The following is a 21,957-nucleotide window of genomic DNA, read 5'->3' on the forward strand; positions in this document are numbered from 1 at the left end:
CTCCTCCTCGGAGGAATGCCAAGATCCTGAGAAACAAACAGACGGCAGGGCCAGGGCGCTTTTTTCTGATGCGCTAAGAAAGCTGTGTGCTCATGGGAAGGAGCTGGCCAGGCCGCCAGAGAGAGGGCAGAGGGGCTTTCAGTGCCATGGAGCTAGCTGCACAGAGACTGTTCAGACAAGATCCTTGGTGTGCAGTGAGCTGAGTAATGGTCCCCAAAGACGTCAGGTTCTAGCTCCCAGGACCTTTCTTAGCAGAAGGGACTTTGTAGGGTTTTTTGGAATAAGAATGGTGGTAGCCATGGATTGTCCAGTTGGCCTTGCACAGTTATTTGTGTCCTTATGAGAGACAGGTATGGGGGAATGGCATGGTACAGAAGAAGGCCCCATGACAGCTGAAGGAGATGCCATGCCACTGGCCTTGAAGGTAGAAGGGGGGGTAAAGAACTAACGACTGGCCGGGCGGTGGTGGCATACGCCTTTAATCCCAGCACTTGGGAGGCAGAGGCAGGCGGATCTCTGTGAGTTTGAGGCCAGCCTGGTCTACAAGAGCTAGTTCCAGGACAGGCACCAAAGCTACAGAGAAACCCTGTCTCGAAAATCAAAAAAAAAAAAAAAAAAAAAAAAAAAAAAGAACTAACGACTGCAGGTCTGGAAGCTAGGAATGACAGGGAAGCAGACCCCCCCACCTCGCCTTGGAGGGAGCACAGTCCACTTTGAACTTACAGATGATGGTCTTATTTATGTCACTTTCAGACCCTGTGCTTATGATGGTTTGCTGCAACTGCAGGAAATGAACACACTCTGCTTGCCGCGAGCCAAGGGCAGGGTGCCACTAGATGGCCCATCAAGGGGCAGTTCTGGATGGACATGACCAAGAATTTGGTCTTGACCTTGGAATAAAGGCAGATATTGTGGCACCTGCCTGTAATCCCAGCACTTGTGAGGCTCAATGGGAGGATTTAGCATCTGAGGCCAGCCTGGGCTATGAGTTGTTAGGGTCCTAGAGTAGTCCCACAAAAAAACCACTGTCCAGTATGTAATCATCAAGAGTGTTTATTTTCTCAAGAGTAAAGATTCCAGTTCGCAGGGGGTCAGCCATGTGATGCAAAGACAAAATGGCGTCAATGAGAAGAGCATTCAGGCTCCTTAAGCAAAGCTAGGGGAATTTCAGGGACAGGAACATCATCTCAAATGTAATTGGTTAGGTAAGCATCGGTCACATTAGTACATTTCAAATTGGCTGTGGTTACAGTTTCACCATTTTGGGGCATACCTGGGCATATAGGGTATATTTTAGGGAGATTATAGGAACTGTCCTTTTTGGTCATTGGTTTGAGGTACTGTGGGGACCGACTCGGGCCTGGTGTGTATTATCCCCCTCATCCCTGTGTGCATGCTATCTCTCCCTTTGTCCTTTTAGCAAACTGAAATTCTGGTCCAGTTGTAAAATGGGGAAAGTTCAGACCTTTCGTAGTGAGAATCTATATCAAAAAACCTAAACCTAAATAAATAAAATAAGGTCAAGTCATTGGGATGTTCTAAGCCAGGGAGATATGATCCATTTTTTTTTTTAACAAAGAACTTCGCTCCTGGGTGGAGATGTGACCCAAATTCGTAGGGGTAGGAATGAGAGAGAAGAAAGTGGGAAGGCGGCTGAGGAACTAGTGCAGGCTGGGTATTGGTGGGGAGGTGGAGCTAGGTGGATAGACCCCAGAGACCCTGTGGAGGTGAGTGCCAGGGGCTTACAGGTAGAAAGGAAAGCTCCCAGGGAAAGGGAAGAATCTAGAATGACAGATTTTAGTTCCAAGCACGGGGGTGGGAGGGGCGTGGGGGGGGGTTCGTGGATAGCAAGCTGGAAATAAGCTGGGAAGGGAAAGGCTTCTGTTTCAGATGGTCGAGTTTGCTATGCCTAGGAGAAGTCAAGTTACACTGTATCAGTCTGGAGGCCGGAGAGGGCACTGCCAGGGAGAGAGTGAGGTGGGTGGCTTCAGCCTCAAAATGAGGAGTTCTTAGACCTGGGTGGCAGAATCCAGGAGAGACCGAGAAGAAATAAGGGGTCAGAGCCAAGTGTGGTGGTGCACACTAGTAATTCCAGTGCTTGGGAGGTAGAAACAAAACAGTTTGGGTCATCTTTGACTACGTACTGAGTTGGGGTCAATCTGGACTACGTGTGACTCCATCTCAAAGAAAAACAACATCATCAGTCGATCAATCAAAAATTTAAAAAGGAAAACAATAACAAAACAAAAAGGGAAATGAAGTATTACAAAGACCCAGACAAGGACAAGAAGGACACCCAGAACTTGGTAGGAAATCACTGGCAGAGTCAGTTTAACTTTCTGGACTTTGAAAAGCCCAGCAGGCGACACCAAAGGGACTCGGACCTGAGCAGGTACCCAGTGAACTCAGGTTCTTAGTCTTAAATTTCTTTGAAAAGTTATTGGAGAACAAGTGCATGTGTAGCCCTTGGCTCAGGCTGGTCCTCGCAGACATCCCACGTGGCCAAAAGTACCTAATTCTTGCGTGCAAAACAAAAAGTACCAGGGCAGGAGACTTTTCTAGGTTTTAGTTTAGGAAACTTTTTAGATTTTAGCAATCTTTGTCACGATCCTAGGAGAAAGTGGTCACTGAGTATTTCCCTTACCCCTGCCTCAGCCGCCTCCACAATCAGGCAACAAGATACTGAAATGAACGTGCGGCATTGAAATAGGATCGAAAAGGCTGGGGGTGGAGCTCAGCGGGGAAGCACTTGCCTAGCACTGTGCGGTCCAGGGTTGAGTCTCCAATACCAAGAAGAAGAAGAAGAAACGTCCCAGCGGAACCGGGAACCATGTCTGAAGTGGGCCGAATCTCGGCCAGCGTTCTGACGCTTTACTTCAACAGCGCATGGTCGAGACATCGCCTCCCACGCAGTTGGCACAGTGTGGTGGGCTAAGCTCTGGAATTGCTCATGCTCAGCCTCGGGTTTGGGATAGTGGCTACAGGTCATCCGGGACATGGGGACTGAGCTGAGCAATTTCCTGTTTGAGTGTTACATCCAAACAGACTACAGCAGTGTAGACGGAAAACCCAAACTCCCCGGAGGCTCCTGTTGTTTTGACTCTAAATCTCATCACAATCTATAACTATTTTCCCCAACAAGCCACCATCCAATCCTCTGGGCACAGCTCTCCCCTGTCACTCATCCTGTCAGCTTTTGTTCTAAGGAACAATCATTTGTCCCCCAAATCGGAGTCACTTTCTTCCTTTATTGTTCTCTTTCCAAACTTCTCTTTACCCTATTTTTTTTTTTGACATTTTGTTATGATGCCCAGGCTGGCTTCGAACTTGAGATCTTTTTGCCTCTGCCTCCTCCCTACTGTTGGGGTGACAAGTGTGTACCCCCAGGCCTAGCTGTCTTCTATTTGGCATCCTCATTCCATGTGCCCTCATCTCTACCACTTCTTGTTCAGTACTTCCATTGCCAGGACACAGGGGTCCCTTGCTGATGGCAGCCTGGCTGGGCTCCTTGCTTCTGCCCCTGGCCTGCAGATTGATCTAGTAGGACCAGCACAAGTCAGATTAGCTACTGCTCGGCTCTAAGCCCTCTTTGACTTCCCACTTAGCACAGAGTAAAGTCAGAGTCTTCTGCTGACCATCCTGTGTCTGGAGTTCCCTTTGCCACTGACGCCGTGTTCTCTGCTGCTTTGCTGAGGGCTTTTCTCCTTTCAGACCTGCGCACCTGCCTGATCATTCTTTTTTTTTTAAATTTTATTATTTTTTCTATTGTTTATATTGAGCTATACATTTTTCTCCACTCCCCTTCCATTTTCCTCCTCTCCTTCTCCCTTCTCCCGTGACCCCCATGCTCCCAGTTTACTCAGGATCATTCTTAAGGTGCCACCGTTTCCTGTGCTAGGCTTGTGCCTACTTCCTTATGCCCCCCCTCCCAGTCGCCTCCTTGAGGGAGTTCTTCCCTGATTGGTCTGCCCATTTCCAATCCTCCTGCCTCGGGGCCTTCTCAGTGTTGACTCCTTGTGTGCATTTGCCCCATTCTTCTTGACAGAGTTTGGATCTTGATATCCCTCAAAGTCCTGTGTTTTGAAGAACTAATTGGCAATATGTGATTCTATTGGGACGCTGTGGAGCCTTTGACAGTTGGAGTTTAATAGGAGGTCTTCTGTCATTTGGGATTGTGCCGCTGAGGGAGATAGTGGGACTCTGGTTCTCCCTCATGTCTCTTTTAGGCTTCTCAACTACCTCAAGGTTAGCGACTGCCACCCTACGATAGTTCAATACCATAGGCTCAAAGCCACTGGCCAAAGCAACGGGGGAAACCCCTGAGCCAAAAGAAACCCTTCTTCTTTCCAAGCTAGTTTTCTCGGGGATTTTGTCACAGCAGCAGGCTTTAGCAAAGGCTGACGTACTTTCCCCGGAATGCCAGCTGCTTGGGAGCAGAGGCGAAGCTCCCTCCAGTGCCCTCAGCCTGGGAAGGTACGCAGCACATGTTAGGCACTCAATCTTTTTTTTTTTTTAAAAAAAAAAAAAACTAAGCGAAGAGCTCACTTAATGAACTGTATTTAATGGGAGCAGAAGCCGAAGCTGGCACAGATGAGAAGAATGAATCTCCTTGCCCAGGGCACCGCTAGAGCATCCTTCCCAAGGAAGGATGGCTATACCAGACACGAGGCACACTCAGTGCATGCGCTACCCCAAATGGTCTCAGTGTGGCACAAATGTGTCAGAGGAGAGCACCGAGCCTCTTCTTCTGTGTGCTTTAGAGTCGCCCACAGAAATCACTCATCACTACTAAGTACTGATAGCAGCTCCAAGAGGGGAGCAGGGGCTCAGCTGGATTAGCTTAAAGACGTTTAATGCAATCCCTTTTATCTCATTGAAAGGAGCTCTTCGGTGGCCAGCACAACAGCTTCCAGATAGAGTGCTCAGGTCTGCCACAAGGCCCCTCCTCAGAGATAGATGTCTCTGTGACAGAGGATACTCAGCTCCCCGGGAAGACACCATGCTGGGCTTCTGTGGAGAAAGCGATGGTGCCCTATCCTCATCTGCAAGGATACCTGGTCTAGGTGGCTTCTTGGCTCAGAGCTCATTCTGGTTCAGAGCCGTGTTCACTAGGTTGGTGGGAACACAGCTAGAACCAGGGAGGCTGAGGGTGTGGCAGGAAGTCACCCGTTCATTGTGGTGGTGGGGTACGGTAGTATCGCAGTGGGGCAGGACCACCATTCACTTTAGGTTGTGTTAAATACAGATATGCATGAAATAAGCACTGTGGGTACTTACTGAGTTTTTAATGAGGCATGGGGGAGACATAGTGCAGGGTCTATGTCGTGGCCATGCCAGCACTACTAAGAGATGTTTCCTTCAGTCCCCACGGTGTGTCTGAAATAGCTCCTAAAAAGTTACCTGGATTTGCCAACGTCTAGAGGGGGTTACATTCAGCTCACTGGCCATGCATTAGGGATCCTGCACACGCCTTAAGAGAATTGGGTAAGACAGTTTAGAATCGCATTCACTACCAGATTAAAAACCCTCCAGGGAGTCGCACTGCCCTGGGAATGAGGCCCTGCCTGGCCCTGATGAAGTGTGCCACCCTGTCAGAGCCTTCTCAGTTCCTTCAGTATCTCATGCACTTTCTGTTCCCTTTGGGTTGCTCACTCAGCTCTTGTGACATTCGTCATTGCTCTCTTATTTTGCAGGAGCCTTTTCAGGCTGCCTCTGAGCTCACCCCTCCCTTCTTAGAGTACTTCTCAGACTGTTCTCCTAACTCTGACTGAGCTGTCAACGGGGACAGCAGGGGGCTGCCCCGTGCTCTGTGCTCCCTGCTGGGGGCAGGCACTCATTCCTCCCGTCCACCGATTTGACTCCTACCAGCTCCTCAGCAGCTCAACCTAACCCGAGTGGAGCCAAGGGCAGGATGGGTGGGGCAGGCTGAGGGTAGGGAAGCAAGAGGTGAGCAGGCTCTGAAAAGACTGTTGGTAGAGTTTGGACCTAGGCTGGGTCCCTCGAGAAGGGAAGCTTGGAGGGATGATAACCTCTCAGTCAGAGAAACCATTTAAACACAAGTGGGGAGACAGCGTCTGTGCGACTGAGGGAATCCATTTTTTTTTTTTTTTTACCTCTGGACCTTACTCTCCCTTCTGTAAAATGAGAGGCTGGAAGATAAAGAATTGCAAATAATATATAGGGTGATGACACCGTCTGCTCTCCTGTTTGAGATCATGGCAGGCATCTCTTGAGCATCGCGTCAGCTCAGTTCTAGCAGGGACGGTGACTAAGAGGAGCCTGGATGTAAGGCTTGGCTTAGCTGATGACGAGGGCAGGCCCTAACCCCGATTCGGTGAGCATGTGACAAGAGGAGGGCTAAATAAGATGTGTGGCCACTGTGGCCAGGAGTGACAACCCAGCAAGGAGCACAGGGGAGAGGAGATCTGAGGAGAGAAAACAATGGGGGAGGGATTTGGCAAGATGGAGAAACTAAGAGTGCTCGCCTCATTAAAAGATTCCCCAAGTTCACTTCCTTGACTCCTTTCTCTTCCTTGTTGGTTGGAGGGAAGCAAATCCAGTTTCCAGGCTGAAATGTTCTTCCACACAGCCAGATTGGATCTCCGGGTCCCGCCGGTGTCATGGGAGAATCAGATCTTTCAGGGATAATGTTGCGTAAGGCCACTCACTGCACGTCACGGTTGATCCCTATCATGTTGCTTCTTGCTAGAGCTCAGGAAGGTGGGAACAGGATGTATGTGTACCAGTGATTGAGGCTTAGGTTTACAAGTGATGTCAGTTTCACCGTGGGTGATTTCGGCAGAGAGAGATGGGGTGAGTTTATACTGTTGGTAATCACCCATGTGTCTGCCTGCTTTTAACTTCTCATTGGTTTCAGAAACATGCCACTTTCCACTGGGGGAATTTGTGTCACGATTAACAATCACACACACACACACACACATACACACACACACACACACACACCCCTCCTTCTTTCTCAGTATTAATCACCTTCTCCCATAATTAGTAGTTAAAATGTCAAAGGAGAAGGAATTAATTAAGAGGACTATCCAGCGAAGCAAGGCATGTACTGCCAGGCTCTGGGACTGAATATAAAAAGAGTTTCCTTAAATATTGTGAGCACTTTTGGGAGTCAGAAGCCTCTCTTCTAATCGAAAGATCCTTAACTCTACCCCAAATCTGGCTGGTGGCCAGGGGTGCCGGCCTGGGTAAGGTGGAGAGTGGAAATCCCTTCTCTATCCTTAGGAGACTCTCTCCAACTTGAGACAGGTGCCCCCAGAGGTTCAGAAACAGCAGGCGTTCCGGACCCCATCCGAGGGCAGGAAGCGCCTCAACTTTTCCCGAGCGCCTACTGTTAGGGGATACGGCGTGGCATTTTACAAGAATTTACTAACACCTTCGTTCTACAGATGAGGAAATGGAGGCTCAGCATAGTCGGGAGTTCCCCATGCCACACGCGAATAACTGAGAAAGAAAACATTGACTCTTAGGTGCGATTCTAAGCTTCGATCTTTCATGGAATTCTGAAAAACTATTCTCAGCTCTCCGCTTCCCACCCTAGTTTTGACAGCTAGAGCAAGAACCCAGACTCTCGCAAGGGAGGTGGAGCTGGGAGCCCAGCGCCCCGCCCAGGTCTTGTTTCAGCCAATGGTGACGCGGCACCCACAGCCTTTGGTCCAATCAGCCTTCGCTCTTCGCCCCCATCCTTTCTCTTCTGTCCCTTCTGCCCCGCCCCTTCGCTTTCCCTTTGGCTCCACCGAGCTTGACCGAGCGGAAAGTCCCTTCGGCCGGCGCCGCGCCGGCTGCCATTGGAGGAAGAGCTGCTACAGGAAGACCCAATCAGAGAGCGCGCAGACACGAATCTCTGGATGCGATTGGCTGGCGCGGCGTCTGCCCTCTCCGCCCCCGTTCCTCCCTCCCCGCGGGCGGTTCGGAGGCGGGGCAGGTGGGGGCGGGCCCAGGTAGCAGGTTCGGCTGCGCGGGGGCCCGCGAGCCTGAGGTAAATACTGGGGTGGTGGGTGTGGGGTTCCGGGCCGGCCCCGGATACGCCGGCTATGAAGCCGGGGCCGGGGCGTTGAGCGGCGGCCGAGAAGGGTGAGTGAGTGCGGCCGAGCGGCAAAGGCACGGTCCTCGGCGTTGCTTCTGTGCCTCGGGGCTCCCTGAGCTGCAGAGGCGACCGTCGGGCCTCAGCGCCCGCCCGTTAGCTGCCCCGGGCAGCCCACCTCCGGCCTCCCGGGGGACTTCGAGTCGCGGGACTCCCGGACCAGAGGGCTTGGGGAGGAGCAGCGCAGCACTCAGTCTTCCTCTTTGGCCCGCCGTCGTTGACAGATGGGGAAACTGAGGCCGGGACCTGGCTGGTCCCCCAGCGGGTTGCAAGAGGCACGGAGAGCCCCGGGTTGTGGTACTTCATGCCTGTGCCGTTTTGGGGGCTCTTGGAGACTCCTCTCCCGGAAGAGCAGTCCGGCCTCGCTAATGGCGTGTTCTGCTTTTTTTCTTTCAGTTTCCCTGGTCTGGGGTGGCGTGAGAAAGGGGAGGGAGGAGAATGGTTTTGCACAGTTGTGTAGTTGGAAGGTGTGCCCTGTTGAGACGGGTACCTCTCTTTCCTTTTATTGCCCATAGTCAGCTTTGGAGAATCGCGAAGTCGTGAATGAAGATCACGGTCTTGAGCTGCGTTCAGCTGGGTCAGCTGCCGGGTTGTTCATGTCCTTGGCATCTTTTTCTGTTCCAGCCCTTGGCATTTGCATGTTTTAAGGGTTTGTCATCTAGCCATCAAGCCTTGCAATCTCCCAACCCCCCTATTCTCTCCACCATCCTCTCTCTTCTTTTTCTTGGAAGTTGTCTCCTTAGAGGAGCATTCATTCATACCTTGTTTTTGTTTTTATTTTAGTTGGGGCTAATTAGGGAATCTTAATAAGATTGTTCGTTTTTGTAATCATTGGCTCCAGAGAAGAATGCAGGCCTCAAGGGGGCGTGCATTCAGGCGTCAGTCTCCTGCACACCCCCTCACACCTCAAGTAGGTTGAGTGGCCCCAAGAATTTAGCCTGCTGCTCCCCACTGGGTAGTGGGTGGATTTGCACTAGAACAGTATTAAGAGAAAATGACTTGCTGGAAATTCTTAGTGAGGTTCCTGTAATTTGAATGTTGACAGTACCCGAACATTCTCTAATGTTCTGCTGCAAAATCCTAAGGTATTCTTTCAAAGAAATCCTTGTTTGGAGTGGTGGTTAACTTTCGAGATGAGCCAATAAGGCCAGGAACTTGTTATATAAAATACCATCGAACAGCAGATAGCTAAACTGTGGTTAAGTGATTTAAGGAAATCTTCAATACACGAAGAGCAAGCACAGTAATTTATCCTGCTCCTCTAACTATCCTAGTATCTTGTTCCTGGCTTGTATACTATCATCTTAAATTTCTTTCTTTTTTTTTTTAAGTATATTATACGTGGTGTGAGGCTAGGAAGCCAGTGTCAAATGAAGCTCAGAACAGCTTGGTTTCTTTTTTTTCTTTCTTTTTTTTTTTTTGCCTAGAAAATACTAATGGATTTTATTTAACGTTTGAGATGTTGATGAGTCTGTAAGTCTTAGCAAAGGCAATTAACAGACTTCTCATAAAACCTTTTGCAACCATTTGAAGTAAGAGCAACACAATTAAATTTGAGTGTAAATTGTACAAACACTTTTACAATATGAGGTAAAAGGTTCATTTCCTTAAGTAAAAAGATTTTTTTACAAGCTTGTAGTAAAACAAGATTTTACCCACCACCCAAAATGGCTGATGCCTCTTATCAAGCAATATGCAGAGAACAGAAAAGAAATTTAATAAGTATATGGAAATTTGAGCCATCTCACTGGTAATCACAGTGCTCAAAGCACCAAAACGAAGATGCTGTGTGTAGGATGTATCATCAAATATCAAGGACTTATGTTTACTGTCTAGGCATCTTTTGACTTAGAATGTAGAGTGTTGAACCCTGCTAACGATCTCCCCCTCCTCTCCTCCCTCCCCTATTTCTTCTTTTTTTTTCTCTCCCTTCTCTCTGTTGAAGATGACCCCAGCCATGGAGCCGCAGGAGATAGATGCTGGGAACTTTACCCAGTAAGCCACAGCCACGTGGTGATATACAGATTAATAGAAATGGGTTAAATTAATATAAGAGTTAATTAATAAAAAGCTAGAGCTAATGGGCCAAGCAGTGATTTAATTAATAGAGTTTCTGTGTGATTATTTAGGGTCTAAACAGCTTGATTTCTTAAGTGTAACATTTCTCCCTGTTTATACTTATATGTGTAGCAGTATAGTCTAAAACTGATTGTGATTTCTTTTATCCAAAGAGTCAATGGTATTTTAGGCAAAAGTCATTTTCCTTTTTCTTGATTTTATATTTTAAAGTAGTAGAAACTTGAGTCACTTAAAAGGACAAAGAAATAGTGTTTTGACTTTCACTGTTACCTCCTAAGCTAATGAAGTTTCCCAGCCTAGGCCCTGGGAAGACAAGGAGTGGGGCGGTCATCCTCCTGATGTGACTGTGTGTAGGAACCAGACTTGGTCTTTTTTTAAACCTTGTAAGACCCACTTGTTTTAGGGACTGTATCCTTGTGTTGTAAGTTATCCTGGTCTTGAAATCTCTGTATTTCTGTGTACTGTTTAGGCATATAACAACTTGTTCTTTTAGCGAGGGCTGTTTTTTCTTAAACCGATAGTCATCCTAGCTGTCTTGAAGCATTTGGGAAAAGATGTGTTTCTTTTCTTGAGGATCCATGCCAGCCTGCTTACCTCTTTACCATTTATGGTTTGGGCAGTATTTAGTATTTCAATTTCTATGCTGATTTAGAAAACTTCCTGTGTTGTTTTAGAATAGGGAGGCTGCCTCAGAAGATGTCGGAAGTTCCTGATTGACACCTGTTTTTGTGAGCCTCTTAGATGGTGCAACCTGATCTCTTGAACTGATATCAAGATATCTAATAGTCTAGAAAAGTTAGCAGTCACCATTTCTGTGTAACTGATGGCCATTTGTACTGTGTGTTTTAGAAGTCTGATTTGTGCTAGGACTTATATCTTGATCATCTTTTCATTTCATTCATTGGAAATTGATCAACATTTCTATTTTCAACCCTCATTTAGTTTAATAGTTATTGTAATATAATGAAACCCTCCTTTACTCAACATTCAGGTCATCACCAAGCTCATATAAACAGATTTGATTTCAAATCCCTGTGATTCTTTACTGTTCCCTTGTCTCCAGTGTCCTCAAAAATAGAAAAGAAGAAGCCTGTTCATCCTTGTTTCAGGCTGAACAGTTTGAGGCTATACTGCTGTGTTCCAGCTCTTTGATACACTTCTTTGAATACTTCATTAATTTTCAAAATATACAAGATCACTGTTACCCAGTCTAACCTGAGATAGCGTTTAAATGAGTTGTTCTTGAGATATACTCACTTTCACAGTGATTCCATTTGCCAAGTAACAACAGAGTACAATTGAAAATTTCTCCCTTCATCTAACCCCATCCTCTTGACCATGGCCTTTGTGAGACCTATCTTCCTTCTATTACAGAAGTCATGACCTTTATTTAAAGCAGCAACTGAGTAGGTGGAAAGCAGGCGTCATACTTAAAGTTGTGGATTTCAGTGTCTAACCCTGACTGTATCTGAATACTCCCCCTGACCTGGAAAGAACTCACAATGTGATTTTGATGTTTCTCTTTCTACAAAGAGAGAAGTCTTGAGGCTGTTCTTATTGCTTGGGGTTATAAAGCTTTATTTAACTACTATGAATCCCAGTGGAATGAGAATGTTAACATTATATTTATTACGATAGTGGGAAGAAAGACAGCGCATTTCTTTTGTAATGCTGATATCTTGAGACAATAAGTGATCATTTTGGTTTATCGTCAAGTGTATATAGAAAGAACCATAAAGTTCTTCATCCAACTTTATTATTTGTAATAAAGGAAATTAGCTGTAATGTGTTTCAAACCTATTCTTAATATATTTCATGTAAAGAGGGAAGGTCACACGTGTTTCTTATATTTGGATAATACCTTGAAAAGTATTTTGTAATGTTTGCTTTGACTATTCTGGTTGTGACCTATCCCATTATTGAGGATAAACTCAGGTTCACTTGTGCAACAAGTTGGCTGACTTCATCACTCTCTGCTAGTTCACTTTAAAAATGGTGTTTTAAAATTTCTGTTTCCAGGAACCCTTTTACTAACCAAGAAGCTATCTTTTTCCTTTTTTTTAAACTGTGGACTACCTCCATTAATGAGTTGCAAAAGGCAATTTTGTAAACAAATTCATTTAAAATATAATATTGTAAAACAAATAATGATTTGTTTTGATTTGATAATGCTTCATTATCACTTATATTTTTATTTCAAGTTGCAGCATTAGTTGTTAAGTTAGAGAATCAATAGAACAGACAGTTTCCAGCTTACTATTTAAAGATACCTGGTTTTAGAAAAAATTACTTTAAAAATAAAATAGCTGTGAAATGGTTTTGGCCAAAAATTTTGCATTTTAAAGAGATCCTCAAACAATAAGTCACTGCTTTTTGACTGCCTCAACCTCTGGGACCAGTCTCAAGAATATCTTTGTAATAAGGCTTTATGCACCTTATTTTTCAAGACCCTTCTAGAATTTGTCTGTTCCTTTTGTTTTTGTTGCTTTGCTTTTTCAGACACAGAAACATACCTCCTCACCTCACTTCTTAGAACTGATTGGAAATAGTAAATTTGAAAGCAAGGAGGCCACAAAAAGAGTCAAAGACAGACAGACTGCAGGAAACCACAGAAAATGGCTGATTGCGAGAGGGACAGTATAGTATAGAGTATGATTTGTAGAAAACAGGAAAGGGACTCAGAGGCTAGGATGGAAAGCTTTTTAATCAAATAATAAACAGACATATATTTTGAGACTCACTAATAATAATTTATATTCCTAATGATTCTTAGCGATTGAGAAAAAAGTAATTTCCTTTCTTGAAAAATGCTGACATATTAATAGCATTTTAGTCAAACAAAAAAAAAAAAAAAACAAAACAACAACAAAAGACCAAACACTTTATCTTGGTTCCTCAGAGGCACACAGCCACATTAAAGGGTTGTGTAGCTTCTTTGGTGCTTTTTTTGAGGGATTTTGTTTATGTGGGGCTAAGACTGAGGTGTCCACAGAGGTGTTGTGTAAGTGGCAGTTATAGATTGATTCCGTTTCTGTTGAAGTAGACAGTGCCCTCAAGTGGAGTTAAAGACACATTACAAAAGGAAGCAGAAAGAGGAGCTGCTCAAGCTGCCATGGCCTTCATCCATCTTTACCAAATATCGCACAGAGGCTTTAAGTGATGGTGGATTGGAGGAGTGCTGACTTTAGCCTGTCTCGGGTGATTTGTGTCTCTCATTTGGGCTTACAGAGGGACAGACTTGTGAAAATGTTACCGTGATGGGACACTTCATCACCTAAAAGTGTTTTCTAAGAGAACTGTTACTGTGTGTTGAATTGCCAGGTTGCTTAATCATTGAGTCAAATAATACAGTTTGATGCTTTAGTTTTAAGTTTATTTGATTTGAATTACAAGAATAAAATGCTTACATAGTATAATGTTATTAATTTCTGCCTATAAGCACAGGGCTGGAGAAGAATTTCTCTGTCTCCAAAGAAGGATGAAACAAACATGAACTGTATTTGGGAATCAAGTAGCTATATTCTTATGGCAGAGATACATGGAAACCATTCTTTTCATGGAGATAATTAAATAAGTCCTTAATTTTAAGGAATGGAATTGAGTTTTTAAAATTTTTCTTTGGCAGTTAGCCTCTATGCCATGGGTTTCTGAACTGGTTTATAGTACCTGGCATGGATTCCCTCTACCAGAGCAGGCCTCACACTCAATAGAGCATGGTTGACTGAGTCCATCACAGTCTTGCCTGCTTGGTTAGTATTGTAGTCCATAGGATTCCCAGCTGGCCAAGACCACTGATGTCCCACTCTGCCTACGCAGCCTGCTTAGTTAGCACCCTTCAGCACTGTGAAAGCTAGCCAGAGGAGGACGTGTCCATCCAAGCTCTAGCTTCGTTTCTTGGTTTCTCTGTATCTTACAGCTAAGGAATGTGGTGTCTTAAGTAACAGAATCTCATCATCTAGTTCTGGTGGGCAACCAAGAGGACTGGCAAGAGTCTGGACTGTCTTGGGGGCATTTGGAAGCTCCCTGCCTAACAATTCCTAAGGAGGTATTCCTACATCTGGCACTGGGTGGGATTTTCGTTTAATAACCATGACTTCCAGGGGTAGCATTATTTAGTCAAGCAGGATATCTCCCTTATAAAGCTAATTTTCTTTTAACTTATATTTCTAAATTGGCTTATGAAAGAGGATATATTTGACTGGAAAAGTGGCGTAGCCGGTAAAGGCTTGCTGCCAAGCCTGATGACCTGAATTCGATTCCTGGAGCTTACATGGTGGACAGAGAGAACCAATCCCTCTGTTGTCCTTGTACCTTTACATATGAACTGTGGTATTTGTGTGTAACAAGAGTGGACAACTTTGCCTTGCTCCTGATTTAGTGGGATAGCTTCAAACTTTTCTCCATTTAGCCTGGTGTTGACAATGGGCATGTCATTTACAGCACTTGAAGTTATGTTGTTTTAAGTCATTAGTTAAAGTTATCTTTTAAAATGAGGCTACAAATTGTAAAATTATTTTTCTAACAGTTTTAAATGCATGTTAGAGCTGGAAAATAATCACTTGTATGTTCTTCCCTTTATATATAGTTAAAATTGTGGTATAAAGCCCACAATTTATAGATATAAGCATCTACAATTCAGTATAATTTATAGACATAAACATCAAAATTAGATTGGACTAAATATCTTAGAGCAATGTAATAGAGTCATATGTCATTATTCCATTGTCCAACTTTTGATGCTACAAATCATTTCCTAACATATATATGTGTATATATGTATATATACTCAAGATTATATTTAATGCTTGTGATTGTAAGAAATTAAATAGTAGTTATAATTAGTATAGTTAATATCTTCTTGTCTAAGCACCAAAGTTATATGAAAATGGAATTGAGGGGCTAAAGAGATTGGTCAGCAGTTAAAAGTGTGTACTGCTCTTCCAGAGGACCTGAATTCAGTTCTCTTCACCCATGGTGGGTGGCTCACAACTGCCTATAACTCCAGTTGAAGAGGATCTAACAGCCCCCTTTTGGCCTCTGGGAGTACACACATGTGCCATACAGTCACAGAGATACAACACATATATGTAAATAAAAATAAAATTGAGGAGATAATGTTCCATTACCAGAATGAAGCATATAGATAAATGAATTGTGGATAAAGTTTCAGAATGTAATATTGTCATATTTAAGTGATAAATGATGTTCGATACTGTAATGTGTTACTTTCTAAGTTACATGTTTAGAAATAGCCTTTTTAATTTATAAGATTATGTGCATTTTCTCAAATATTGTATCTTATTCATTCATGTTAGACAGAAATGCTACTTTGTAAAGTTTAAAAAAGTCTCAGAGTCTGTATATTAGGGTAATCTTAAAGTTTTTGTTAGATTCTATCTAATTTTATAATTTTGGAAAAGTTGTTATTGTTTTTAAGGATGCCTTGTAGCTGGAGTTCTTTAAAAATGCAGTTACAGTGGACACAAGTCATATGGGTCGTTTAGCTCATTGAGATATTTATATAGTCAAATGAGATTTTAAAACATCTTTAGTTTTATTTTAAGATTGTATTGAGTAGAGTCTAAAGTTTGTTTTGCTTGTTTGCCAGGCACTTTGAATTGCTGTCTTTTTACAGCATGGACACCAGGTTGTTAACAACTTGCTTTGGGACTTCCAGTAACTTCATTTTTGGGGATTTTATGACAGATTTGCTAGTGGCTCCTTTTTGTGAGTTGATGTTCTGAAGTTACTGTCACAATGAGTTCAGGCCTATGGAGCCAAGAGAAGGTTACTTCACCTTACTGGGAAGAACGGATTTTTTATCTGCTTCTTCAAGAATGCAGTGTAACAGACAAACAGACACAGAAACTCCTAAAAGTACCCAAAGGAAGTATAGGACAGTACATCCAAGACCGTTCTGTGGGGCATTCAAGAGTTCCTTCTGCAAAAGGCAAGAAAAATCAGATTGGATTAAAAATCTTAGAGCAACCGCACGCAGTTCTATTTGTTGATGAAAAGGATGTTGTAGAAATCACTGAGAAATTTACAGAGTTACTGTTGGCAATTACCAACTGTGAGGAGAGGCTCAGCCTATTTAGAAACAGAATTCGACTAACTAAAGGCCTCCAGGTAGATGTGGGCAGCCCTGTGAAAGTACAGCTGCGATCTGGGGAAGAGAAATTTCCAGGAGTTGTGCGCTTCAGAGGACCGTTATTAGCGGACAGGACAGTGTCGGGGATTTTCTTTGGAGTAGAATTGCTGGTAAGTTTGCTAGGCCATTTGAGAGAGAGAAGGAGAGAGAGCGAATGTATGAGAAAGCGAGTGTGCGCGTGAGCGAGAGACCACGAGCACATATTTTCCCCTTTATAAGATTTGTGTTTTATGTTTGTTTGTTTTTAGTACAGTTCTCAGGATGGACCTCAGGACCCTCTGCCTCTGAGCTATAGTTCAGCCCCCAAATTTATTTAATGATAAATTGAGAGGATATAAAGACAATTCTTGGAAACTTAAAAAAATTATCTTTTACGGTAGAAACTTACAAGTCATTATTCTGGACTTTATATCTTAGGAGATTTTATGTTTCCTATATTAAAAGTTAACACTGCCAATTGTAATTATAAACACTTAAAAAATTGTCAACTATCTTGTGATAGTGCCCACAAGATTCCCAGTTCTTAGTGTATGCTACTAAGTATAACTGTTTATAGGTAAAATTTTTGAAGTGTGTTGCAGCAATTTCAATTTGCTCATGCTTATCCCCGGAATGTATAAACTGCCTTGGAACTTACGTGCTTTGGCAATATTTCTAAGAATTCTATATTTCAAACTGACTATTGGTTCACATTTGGACACTCTCAGGAGTAGAGAGAGGTCGTGCTTTACTTGCTTCTTGATTTGGCTTTTCAAGCAGTGAAATAATTAGGCTGTGACTGCCAGCTATGGTATGTACTAGCAGGGTTGCCAGCTACTTAACCTACATCAAGTTCTCCTAACGTGTTCCTCATCTGTGACGTGCTTAGAGCACACATGACTTATAGTAGTTGTACGGTGGATGGCTGTAGATGGTTACAGTTTGTTCTCAGTAAATGGAGCTGATGCTGCTGTTTGGTTAAAGTTGAATGCCTGTTCATGACAAAAGTCATGGTAGAAGTATGTTGTAAATTTAATCCTCACTCTTTCTCAAAAGAATTATGATCTGAAATTATGAGTTAGTTTGATCATCAGATACAGCTTCTTTATTCTTTAAACACCCTAAACCCAACAGCAGCTGCTAGTCATATTTCATATTATGGATATAATTTAGAGTTTTTCCAAAGTAATTTCCTGAAATCCCTTTAATGGATAATCTTTTTGTATCTCTTTTTTAAAAAAACTTTGAAAACTAGGAAGAAGGTCGTGGCCAAGGTTTCACTGATGGGGTATATCAAGGGAAACAGCTTTTTCAGTGTGATGAAGATTGTGGCGTGTTTGTGGCATTGGACAAGCTGGAGCCCATAGACGACGATGACAATGGATTGGAAAGTGATTTTGCAGCCCCGGGGGATACAATGCAGGCTGAACCTCCCCCTTTGGAAATAAACTCCAGAGTATCTCTGAAGGTCGGAGAAAGTATAGAATCTGGAACAGTGATATTCTGTGATGTTTTGCCAGGAAAAGAGAGTCTAGGATATTTTGTTGGTGTGGACATGGTAAGGATTTTTTGAGTTTTATTATTGTGAATATATATATTAATTTTATTATCAATTTAGGAATAAACTGAACACTTTGTATTCTTCAAATGGACTAATTTACAGTATTTTAAAGAAGATATTCCAGTTTGTCTTTGGTACAGGAACATTACAGTAGGAATATGAGCAGAAACAATACGTTTCCCACATTTTTTCGTGTTTTAATAAACTGGGATAATACTCTCAGTCTTTAAATTCTGCTTATTTTAATTGACCCGTAGACAAAAACAAAAACCAAACCAAAACAATAAAACAAACTGACATTTCTCTGCTAAGTCCAAATATATTGTATGATACTGTATTTTACTTTAATTTAAAAATACTTTTGATACTTTTTTGTATATTTGCTAAAGTTTAATTAATTTTCTCACAATAATGAATGTAGAAAGTTATTAATAGAAAATACTCAGGAAAAGAACCATACTGCTTTTTGAGTTGACAGAGTATTCCCACAGGATTTTTACTGTCTAAAAACTGTTTTCTTCTTGTGACAAACTATGTATAAGAAAGGTTCCAGTGCACTAACAGTTCAAATCATTTGGCATATTCTAATCATGGCCTCTCCACTGTCTGTCTACAGAACTTTTTCATCATCCTGTGCTGTGCTCTGTTTCTATTAAATAAATTCTGCCCAGTTTGCCCATGCCTGGTAACTACAGACTGGGTGTTTGCCTGCTGTAGGTACCTCAGAAGTGAGGTCATATGGTATAATATGACTCCTTTTGTTTGTGTCACTCATTTTATTACTGAATAACCATACTCGCTAACAATGGATGCCTTCCAGTGCACATAGTGAATTAACGTGGCCCTAAGAGAATGAGGAGAAAGAAGTTGAGAACATTTTTATCTTAGACTGAAAGTATAGGCAAAAGTTCATTATGGATAAAGGAGATTCCTTCATAATTGTTCTTATCAGGGTGTGTTGGGAGAGGATTATGAGCAGCAGACTCACACAGTGAATATTTTTAATAATCATTTTTATTTATTCATAAATGCTCTACAGAGATGGTTGGGTATGAATGTTCCAGTGTTGCCTTGTACTTAGAAATTGTGTAAGATGGCTCATTAGTTAGGTACAAAATAAGAATTTGCCAGACTCTCGCTATGTGAAATTAGAGCCAGAGTAAGACCCGTGGGTCTCTCAGAATCGTTAATAATTAAGAACAAGAATTCTCTAAATGAGAGTCTAGTGTTTCAGAGGAGTTGTAGACTGGGTAGAGAGAATGTTGGAGAAAGAAGGCCATTAGTTTTTGGACTTAGTCTCCCCTTGCTATAGGTTTCTTGGGCCAGGCTTTAGATGTTACAGGAACTGTTTGGGTCCTCTCCCTTCTTAATGGTGACCTAGGAGGTCATCTTATTTAGCCCAGGCAGGCTGTCTTGAGACTTGCCTGCCAGCTCCACACAAGTTCTGTCCATTGTTTGATTTATGTGAGCATCAGTTCCAAACAGTCCGGTTAGACTTCTTGATAAGAAAGTTCGTCGATCCCAACTTTTCTCATGGCTGTCTGTTTCCAGAGACACGCTAGCATTCCACACTCGTTCTCAGGGCAGTTGTTTCATGGCCATCTGCTTGTGCCTCACGAATAACTCCTGTGGCTGGTGACACAGTAGAGAATAACTTAGAAAATCAAGACTTTCCCCATTTTTTGAGGAAAGTCTTGTATACCCACAGATAACAAGAGAATTCTGAAGTAACTGCTCTTCTGTTTATAAAAAGACACACAGTAATACAGTGAGCAAAGTGCCCAGGGGATGCAGATGTGTGATTAACTTTAAGGGTAGGTTTCTGGGTAAAATAATGCAATCCTAGTAAGTTTTCTTTTGCAGACAATGTCTCTTTAAACCTCAGCTGGTGTTATTACTGCAGACTAAAGTATGAAAAACGCTTTTGATTCATTATTTTGTGTGTTTGCTGTAAGTTGATTCTTATTATTTTTATTGTAAAATGTTGTTACTTTTGCAGATATTTCTAATATAGCCTTTCTTTTGGGCAAAATAGTTAACATTTTTCTATGAAAGATATCTTAGGTAATACTTTCGAAAGAAATGTTGGTGTTCACATTTATATTGATTGACAAAGGTATATAAAGGTTTACTTTTTTGGCATTTCAAGGATAACCCTATTGGCAACTGGGATGGAAGGTTTGATGGAGTACAACTTTGTAGCTTTGCAAGTGTTGAAAGTACAATTCTTCTGCACATCAATGATATCATTCCAGGTATGTCTCCTTTATGTATTCAGAAGATAGTTTCTAACATGTATTTTGTTATGAGAATGCAAATATATACTAAAGATTGATCTTTTGAAGTTGGCTTTATATTGTAGAATTGTCGTTATATAGACTAACCTTTCTTTTCTCCTGAACCAAGGCAATAAATGTTATTTCTAAAAGTATGTAAGTATAGTGAAGTTTATACATTATCTCTTACATTGTCTTCTCCTAGACATTTAATAGAGAAAGAAATCCTGTCTTGTAATTGGAAGGTTCAAAAATACAAAAATGCTGTCTCTTGGAGTAAGAGATGAAGCTAGAAGCTTAAAAAAATTGTTTATCTCATCTAAACTCCACAGAGGATTCAGGATTCATATTAAATGATGGCTGAAGTTTCTTTTTTTGTTGTTTTTAATTATTTTTTTATTTATTTTACATCCTGATCTCAGTTTTCCCTCCCTCCTCTCCTCTTGTTCCCTCCCCCGCCCCTGGCCCTGGTTGCTTCCCCTTTGTTTCTGTTCAGAGAGGGGCAGGCCTGCCATGGGTATTAAAGGATGACATATCCAGTTGAGGTAGGACTAAGCTCCTCCCTTTCTACTAAGACTGGGCAAGGCAACCCAATATGATGAATAGGTTTCCAAAACTTAGCTTTAGAGTTAAGGATCCCAGTGTTAGGAGTCCCACAAGTAGATCAAGCTACACAACTGTCACACATATGAAGAGGGTTTAGGTCAGTCCATGCAGGATCCTTCACTATTGGTCCAGAGTCTATGAGCTCCTAAGATCCCAAACTCATAATTTCTTTTCGTATCCTTCCTTCTCAGTTTTTTTTCTTTGTGTTGCATGTCTTCATAGTTTATAACCTTTTAAAAAGGTAACAGTTTTTTTAGCAATATAATTGATATAATTGATAATATAGCCATAGACCAGTACATCTCAACCCTAAGAAAAGCTTCTTCCTGCAGAAGATGTCAACACAGAGACCTTCAACTGGTTCAGGTGCAAGAATAAGAGACTGTGGGTCTGCAGCCTTAAGTGGGCACGTACATTTGCACTCCTCCCACCAAGGCTCAGGGACTTTGCAGAAGAGAGGGCAGAAAGTTCTTAAGAGGCAGAGGTAGAGGTCAACTTCAAGAAAACAGAATTTTCTGGATGCAGCAGGGCAGTTGTATATATAATCTTAAAGGAATTGTGATGATGTGTTCACGAGCTGTGCAGCTTCAGTCCAGACAAAATCCCAGCCTGTAGGGAGTGGGGAGTAGGTATGAAACCCCACCACCAGCTGAGACTGTGGCTTCTGAAAGGAACTTGATCTACCCACACAGGGTACCACTATTTACAGTAAGATTTTAGAGAAACAGCTATACTGTTTTACAGCATGAGTTTTTCCACATCCTCAGCAGCATATTCTCAGATCTGTAAAGGCACCTGAGGATCAGGGTACCTGTACCAGTCAGGGATATCTAAATTAGACATATATAAGTTAAATTTGGACATATAGTTTACCCAAACAGTTACAGCTTACCAATGTTAGTAGAGGCAAGAAGATTAGAAGGAATATCTAATTTTTTAGCTGTGGTTCTAAGACAGAAAGTATAATCCTAATCTGTAGAAGGCAGAACCAAGTTTTAACATTGTAAACAATTTAGTATTATAAATCAATATCAGGCGGTTTACTCTTAAGTTAAAAAATCTGACTGCTGGGGACTGGAGAGATGGCTCAGAGGTTAAGAGCACTGACTGCTCTTTTAGAGGTCCTGAGTTCAATTCCCAGCAACCACATAGTGGCTCACAACCATTTGTAATATCTGGTGCCCTCTTCTGGCCAGCA

General features: G+C 42.5%; 1 protein-coding gene across 6 annotated transcripts in view; it reads left to right on the top strand.

The window, feature by feature from the left end:
• The first annotated feature begins 7,741 nt into the window (after positions 1-7,741).
• The window catches only part of Cyld (CYLD lysine 63 deubiquitinase), a 39,305-nt gene continuing 25,089 nt past the window's right edge, over positions 7,742-21,957 (top strand). For 2 of the 6 annotated variants that reach the window (XM_075976834.1, XM_075976837.1), the window contains exons 1-4: positions 7,965-8,097; positions 15,795-16,447; positions 17,572-17,874; positions 20,027-20,132. In XM_075976834.1, the coding sequence (XP_075832949.1) occupies positions 15,944-16,447; positions 17,572-17,874; positions 20,027-20,132 (913 nt within the window). In that variant the 5' untranslated portion in view covers positions 7,965-8,097; positions 15,795-15,943. Of the gene's footprint in view, positions 8,098-14,102; positions 14,232-15,794; positions 16,448-17,571; positions 17,875-20,026; positions 20,133-21,957 lie in introns of all 6 variants that reach the window. The other 4 variants (XM_075976836.1, XM_075976835.1, XM_075976839.1 and 1 more) reach the window with 4 other exon arrangements.

Source organism: Microtus pennsylvanicus, chromosome 6 (assembly GCF_037038515.1).
Source record: "Microtus pennsylvanicus isolate mMicPen1 chromosome 6, mMicPen1.hap1, whole genome shotgun sequence".
NCBI lineage: Eukaryota > Metazoa > Chordata > Mammalia > Rodentia > Cricetidae > Microtus > Microtus pennsylvanicus.